Here is a 7,500-nt window from a genome sequence, read left to right as displayed (position 1 = left end):
ACAACACTGTACAAATGAATTACTGTAAATTTACAGTACTTTACTAGCAATGGTGAATTTTTTAATACAAGGAAAATAAAATTCCTAATAGGCCAGTTTTCCACTCAAGATTTCAGGAATTTAACCCTTACGTTTCCATCCACAATGGAATGAGTAGTGCTGTAACACATGCAGAGTTAAATGAAAGCATGATGCTATTGATTAAAAATTACAGACAAATTTAGCTCCTAGAAATCTTTGGTCCTTCTCTGAAGGCCTAGAATTTTCAATGCTTAACTAAGCCGTATAAAAACTTTAAGGGGGATTTTGCCCATCTAAACAAATCACTTCCCACTCTACGCTGCGCTGTCTGGTATGTCACTGTCAACCAGCACACTGCTCTAAATGCCCATTCTTTTACAGTATGCTCCTGTAAAATCACAAATCGGTATTTTACTGTAAAATAAATACTGTAAATGTACAGCAATTTTTTTCAATTAGTTTTCCCCACTTCCTGGTGCATGATGACATCATCAAAAGCAAGATGTTTAGAGGCGGGGCTAAAGTCATTACATTTTGACTGACAATCAGAAGAAAACGTGCATTTAGTCTTTCAAATGACATGATGAATCATTTAAATCACTGCTATTTGAAGAAAACCTTGTATCTCCATTTTTCGTCATTTTTCAGTTTTTGACATCAATTTGGAAATACCTGTTGTTCTTTATATTGTGTGTAAATTTCATGAAGGATGGAGCAAAAGAAACGGCTCAAAATGACTTAGAAAGACGTCTGGTTCCATTAACTTCCATTAAAAGTAAAGTATGTTTTTTTCCTTTTTCTGTAGAGTTACCATTTGAGATGCGAGGTTTTCTTCTGACGACAGCGAAATTTTACATCTCTCTAACAGACTTGCTTTAGTTTCTGACACCGTATGACACTGTAAACATGGACTAAAGGATGTTAGCGTAGATAGCATGTGGCTTCTTGACGGTTTCTACCATTTTTAGCTATGCTAATGCACTTCAGTCCACGTTTACAGACAACAGTGAGTCGTACAGCATCAGGAACCACAGAATCAAGTCTATTAAAGATACTGAACAACTCCGCAAAGTTTGAGGCAGATGTGTACAGTAAGCATGATGCTAATGAGCTTACTTTGTTTGCTATAATAGCCTCGCAGCTCCAGCGCTAAAACTAAAGAAGCAAAGTTCAGACACCAAAGACGTCTTAAGTTGATTGACTACATCTGGGCTGTGCAGGGAAGGGTGTGTGGTTGGGTGGGGGGTGGCGGTTGGGAGGGTGAGTACATTGGATTTTTCACCGCTATCAGTTTATGTAAGTGCTGTTTCAGTCATAATAGGAGCTTGTGATTCTTAACCCTGAGGTGTGTCAAAAATATATAGAGAAATAACAGGACTTATAAAAATCCTTATAAAAAGTATCGGATAAACTTCTGAAAAAGCTGCAACTTTCCACACTTTAACTGTGTTCGCAATCAAGTTTAAAGGTACTATTTTCACCAAGCATGCAAAAGGTGTGAATTGCACCTTCACACATTCAGGGAGGAAGAGAGACCTGTTAAACATTACTCATGTCAAAGAGAAAGTGGAGGAAGCAGCAGCACTGAGCCTCGGCTGCCGAACCATATGGGCAGATTCTTTAATGTGTTTCATTGTAAGACCCACTTCTCCTGGGCGGAATAATTATTCATAACACTTTTAGATACTGTAATGAGACAAAAACTTCAGAGAGAGAAATGAGTCTTATTTCAGACTGAGACATATTCTACACTCTCCATACATCGCAACCTTCAGCACTACAGACCAAACTATTCTGTCTAAATCCACAGGATTTACTGCTTCTATCAAGTCCAGGCAGTAAATGGAAGGTTTTTGGGTTTTATTTGTCTCTTTTTTTTGAGCCATTTTAAGCTTTGGAGAAAAAGTGTGGCTATATGTCCAGTTTTGGAGTGGACAGTCCAGTTTTAAGCTCTAATGTGTGGTCAGTACTGTTAACTGGGCATTAATATGTATGAACATGTGTTGTATACCAGTGCGTAGGCACACAGACACAGGTAGACAACATTACAGTGGGGTTCTAGATAAACAGGTTATTTCTCAATTACAGCCAGTTTCAAAGAGCAAATAAGTATGTATTTGTACACAAGACACCACTAAGCCTGGAAAAGACACAGTGAATGAACGACAGGTTGATTTAAGCCCTGCAGGGTTCGGCAACGTGTGGTTCCGGAGCTCCTTTACTCCCCTGTTGCGGCTCCTCAGCAGAATTAGGTTTGTAGGTAATAATAAAATAATCCTCCTTTACAGTAAAATAAAGCTCTGCTGATTGTTCAGTACAGTTTAACAATAAATGGTCTTAAACTCTGGAGTTAATGTAGAACTGCTGATTCACCCTTTAACCCTGAAGATCAGCGCAGACTGTCGGTCACCATAGCAACACAGACAACAGCTAGTGGCTAACGAAACGGCAAAGACAGAGATTTAAGACGAACATCGATAATTTGGAGATAATTTGACTTATTTGCATTTATAATCACTCCAGCCAGGTTCCATCCTCTTGTTCAAATTTTCCTGTTCCACCTTAAATGGTGCAGCAGTTACATTATGGTTCCTTACGCACCATTTAAAGTGGAAAAATCCAAACAAGAAGCTGGTGAATAAGAAGCCTCGTAAAAGTTGAACATCGAGAGAGATTTTACAAGAAACTTCCATTTTTGAGGAAAAGTTTCCTGCTGGAGATATGAGAAAAGCAGCTATAGCTGAGCTTAAGTTTATAGCAGAGCAAAGTCAGTCTGCGTTTATCATTTATATTATATTATTATATTTTTTAGCCCATACTAACACATCAGCACATACTGAGACACATTAACAGCCAAGATGGTAAAATGGATTAATTAAATATTGCGGCTCCCAAGGTGGTTAGATTTTTATTGAAAGGACAAAAATGGATCTTCTTAAAGTTTTGGTTGCACTATTGGGATGGGATTAGTTCCATGGGGAGGGGGGTGATGCCAGTTTACTACTGGACACCAATGTTTATAGCCTTTTCACAGTTAGATGAGAAATCTCAGTATAAATGACAGAGCTGGGAGTGGATTTTTATGCTGCCTTCACTCCAGAAAAGAGTAGAAAACATGTTAAAACAATTTATTTGTCCATTATTCCATTTACCTTAATCATTTCCCTCACTGTCTTAAGTGAATGGAGTATAACAATAGCATCGCCATCTGCTTCGGGATTCACAGCAAGCAGTCAACTTCATCGCAGCAAATTCCATAGCAATGGCCTAGCAACATTTTAGCAACCACCTGGAATAGCATAACATCACCTTAACAACCACTGGGAACACCACAGCAACAGCCTAGAAACTCCATAGCAACCACCCAAAATAACATAGCACTGAACAAGCAACACCTTGGCAATCACCTCAGATACAATAGCAACAGGCTAGTAATCCCTTAGCAACCACCTCAGACTCCATAGCAATGGCCTAGCAACACCTTAGCAACCACCTGGGATAAACACCTTAGCAACCACCTCAGATTCCATATCAGTGGCCTAGCAACATTTTAGCAGCCCCTTATAGCATAGCATAGCAATGGGATACACCTGGGATACCATAGCAACAGTTTTGTCAAGTCAATTTAAAGCTTAAGGAGCGCCACATACTCTGTTCATGTTTTATTATTTTTTATATTTTATTCAAGTATCACAAAATATGTACAATTATCTAAAACATGCCTGAAAATATGTTTTGAAAGACATACTCAATGCTGACTGAATAAAATAAATGGAATTATCATCAAATAGAAACATAAATCATGAACGTAAACATCAAGAGGCTGAACAATGGTACCACTCAGCGAGTACTAACTGTGAACAAATCAAATCAAACAAAGCGAAATAAATCTAAATCACTAAGCCGTCAGTCCACTTCAAACAACACAGGAACTAAATGAAACCAAACTACCACCAAACATGCTGCTGTAAGAATACTTTGAGGGGAATCGCAGGTTATTCAAACTTTCTGCATAGTTAAATAGTTAAGATGTAAACAGGGTTGGGTGTGAAACGCTCCATTCTAGAGTCAGAACTGTTCACAGTGGTGGTGATAGGAACCAGACATCCCCCTCTAAAGGCTCCCTCACACAAGTTCCTACATGGATACAGATTCACTGCCTGATGACAGACACTGTTTGAAAAGATTTTGCTTCTAAAATCAATTTAAAATCTGCTCATGATGGAGGGAAACATGCAGGCCCATTTGAGGTTACAATTTACAATGGTTCCCAAAGAAAACTGGTCTTTTCACATTTAACACCATTTTACATTAACATCATCATTGCATATCGCTGACCACTACATCAGCTGGCCACTTTATCAGAAACCCCTCACCTTGCTGGTGTACAGTTAGAGACTGCAGCTCATTTTTTAGTGTGTTGCTGATTTATCCCTGCGGGCGTCACCAGCTCTCTGAGACGTCCCGTGCTGAGCCACTGTCACCGAGGAACCCACATGTAGAACGTGAGCGGAGCTTCTTTTTATTTTTAATGGAAGAGTAAATAGAGGAAATGAAAGCCGTCGGCGAAGCGCGCTAAAGTTTTGTTTCATTAATCCGAGACAAAGCTTTAAAGGCTTTGTTTACACGCTATAATAGCCCCTGATTATGGCGGCGGCTGATAGCAGCTCTAATTTGCAATGCGGCGGCTTAAATTTGTTTAATTACAACTTGAAACAAAAGGAGGGAAGAGTAATTAACCCACCTGGTTCCCTGGCACAAAGTCCGCGCTGGGCTCAGGCATACCCATGAACATGTTTTCACCGTCAAACTGCAAAAAACAGAGAGGGAATAAAGCAGCGCATGAACACCAGCAGCTTCAAAATGTTAAATTAGCATATAAGACAGAGCAGAATGAACACAAGTTATTTAAAAGAGACTTTTACACTTTTACTGCTGACACTTGGGTGGCTTTGTGTACTGAAAACAGTCTTAATTCTCTCTCACAACTGAAAAGGCTTTGTCACTGTGCCTTTAAGACCGACATATGCAAATGAGCTCTGTTTTGATAGGCTGCCCTCATTCAAAAAGCACTCTGGACTCCAAATGCGTCTTGTAACCTATAACAGTGTGAGTGAGCGGGGCTAAAGTGATATAAACGGATTAGGTGTATGTCAATCATTTGGTTTTTGCGACATCACAAAAACAGTGAGTAGAAAAGAGGTGGTTTATTGCAGCTTGGTTTCCACAAATGGTTTGTATTGTCAGGGATGTCAATGGTACATCTGGAACGTCCGACACATGATCACATACTGAATCAAACTTTTTCATTAAAAAAAAAGCATGAAAAAAATCCTTTTTGCATGATATGGGTCCTCTAACAGCGAAAAATTCAGTCCCCACCCCACCTTCCACATGAGCAAGTCACGCTTTCCGCTTTGTCTTTGAAGTCGTTCCTTATCGAGCCCAGAAGACAGTGATTTGATGCAATTAGCGCAATAGTAATTAAAGTGGCTAGTTGAGGGGATGAATGAAATCCTTTCATCTGAATGAAGAGATAAAGAGGAGAGGAAACGAGGCGGAGGGGCTAAAACAACTTCACAGCCACTGGATCTAAGGTCTCCAATGCCACAGCACACAGCAGCGGCCAGAGACGCTCACAAATACGTACATATTTACTTTAAACTAACTGAAATATGCGCATATTTAAGTGTTTACTCTCCACAAAATACAGCACATCACACACACTGGCCACTTTATTAGAAACACCGTCACTGTAGCTTTACCTTGTGTGAAGTAGATGTTCCTAGTAAAGTACCCAGTGAGTGGAAGCACAAGGTAGGTGTTTCTAATAAAGTGGCCAGTCAGTGGAAGCGCAAGGTAGGTGTTTCTAATAAAGTGGCCAGTCAGTGGAAGCGCAAGGTGGGTGTTTCTAATAAAGTGGCCAGTGAGTGGAAGCACAAGGTGGGTGTTTCTAATAAAGTGGCCAGTCAGTGAAAGCACAAGGTAGGTGTTTCTAATAAAGTGGCCAGCCTTACTGTATGATATAATGTGAAACTCTCATGCATCCTCAGTTTAAAATCTACAGATTTATGGGAACTTTTCTCATGTGTTGGTGCAGATTATGAAGATGCTGATGGGGTCAAAACTAAATCCCAGCTGTGTTAAACATCTGTACAATTACAGTGTTATAGAGCTTTCAGCCGTACAGGACACAGCACTGTAGCCTCTGCTGCAGATACCAAATCAGCACTGCTTCTCTCTCCAGCCTTACACTGACATGCAGGCTTAAACACCATGAAAGAGGGATGATTAACATCAAAAGCACAAATCAGAGGTGATTTACAGCTCCGTTAAACGCATACAGTTCTGCTGTGTGCAGCCACAGGGCATCAGGGACGTCTGACATCACACTGATCTGATAAATACAGCACAGATCCATACTGCCAGAAATACAGGTTTAAAGAGTTAAAAGCTCTGATAACCCAGAACATCAGAGCTAATAACACCTCAAAATCAACTAAAAACACCTCCAAAAGTTTAACGCTCTCCCTCTTTCCTCTCCCTGATCCTCCGTCCTTCTTTCTTTTTCCTCTCCATCTTTCCTTACTCTCTCTTTATTCTCCCCCTCACTCCCTCTTACCTCTCTCCTTCTTTCCATCATTCCTAATTCTCTCCTTATTCTCTCTGACCCTCTTTTCAGTCTCTCTGTCCCTCTCTCCTTCTTTCTCGTTGCTTTCCTTTGTCTTCATTCTCTCTCTCTTCTTCTTTCATCTTCGTCTATCCTCATTCTCTCACTCCTTATTCTCTCTCCTCTGCCCCTTCACTCTTTCCATCTCTCCCTCCTTCCTTATTCTCATGTTGTCTTTCTCTCCCCCTTCACCACGTCCTTTCCTCTCTCCTCTCCTCTTTCAATATCTCCCTTTCCTTTCTCTCAACCTCTCCTCTTTCTCTATATTTCATTCTTCTCTGTCCCATTCTCTCTCTCTCTCTCTCTGTCTCTCTCTGTCTCTCTCTCTCTGTATCTATTAGACCTCATTTGAATACGAATGCAGTGGAAACTCACACACACACACACACACACTCACACACACACACACACACACACACACACACACACACACACACACCCTGTACAGCAGCAGGTGGTCACCTTCTCTCTCACCTGCGCACTTAACAGGCTCTCAGAGTAAAGCTGTCCAGCCGGTCATCAGTGAGGATCCACTGATCTGTGTGTCACTTCAGATGTTCTTCATATCAGCCCCACAGTCACTAAACCCGGTCTGTTCTACAGTTTCTCATCAGGCTGAATGAATAACTGACTCTAAATGTAGGTATTGTGATATAAACTGAGTCTGTTCTACAGTTTCTTATTAGACTGAATGAATAACCGACTCTAAATGTAGGTATTGTGATATAAACTGAGTCTGTTCTACAGTTTCTCATTAGACTGAATGAATAACCGGCTCTAAATGTAGGTATTGTGATATAAACTGAGTC

General features: G+C 40.4%; 1 protein-coding gene across 2 annotated transcripts in view; it reads right to left on the bottom strand.

Annotated features, from left to right (window-relative positions):
• tox (thymocyte selection-associated high mobility group box) overlaps nucleotides 1–7,500 on the bottom strand; it is a 127,190-nt gene that overhangs the window by 66,340 nt on the left and 53,350 nt on the right. For both annotated transcript variants that reach the window (XM_017706335.2, XM_017706336.2), the window contains exon 2: nucleotides 4,766–4,831. In XM_017706335.2, the coding sequence (XP_017561824.1) occupies nucleotides 4,766–4,831 (66 nt within the window). The remainder of the gene's footprint in view (nucleotides 1–4,765; nucleotides 4,832–7,500) is intronic.

The sequence above is a fragment of the Pygocentrus nattereri genome, chromosome 17, assembly GCF_015220715.1.
Source record: "Pygocentrus nattereri isolate fPygNat1 chromosome 17, fPygNat1.pri, whole genome shotgun sequence".
Classification (NCBI taxonomy): Eukaryota; Metazoa; Chordata; class Actinopteri; order Characiformes; family Serrasalmidae; genus Pygocentrus; species Pygocentrus nattereri.
This window is presented reverse-complemented; position numbering and strand designations above follow the sequence as displayed.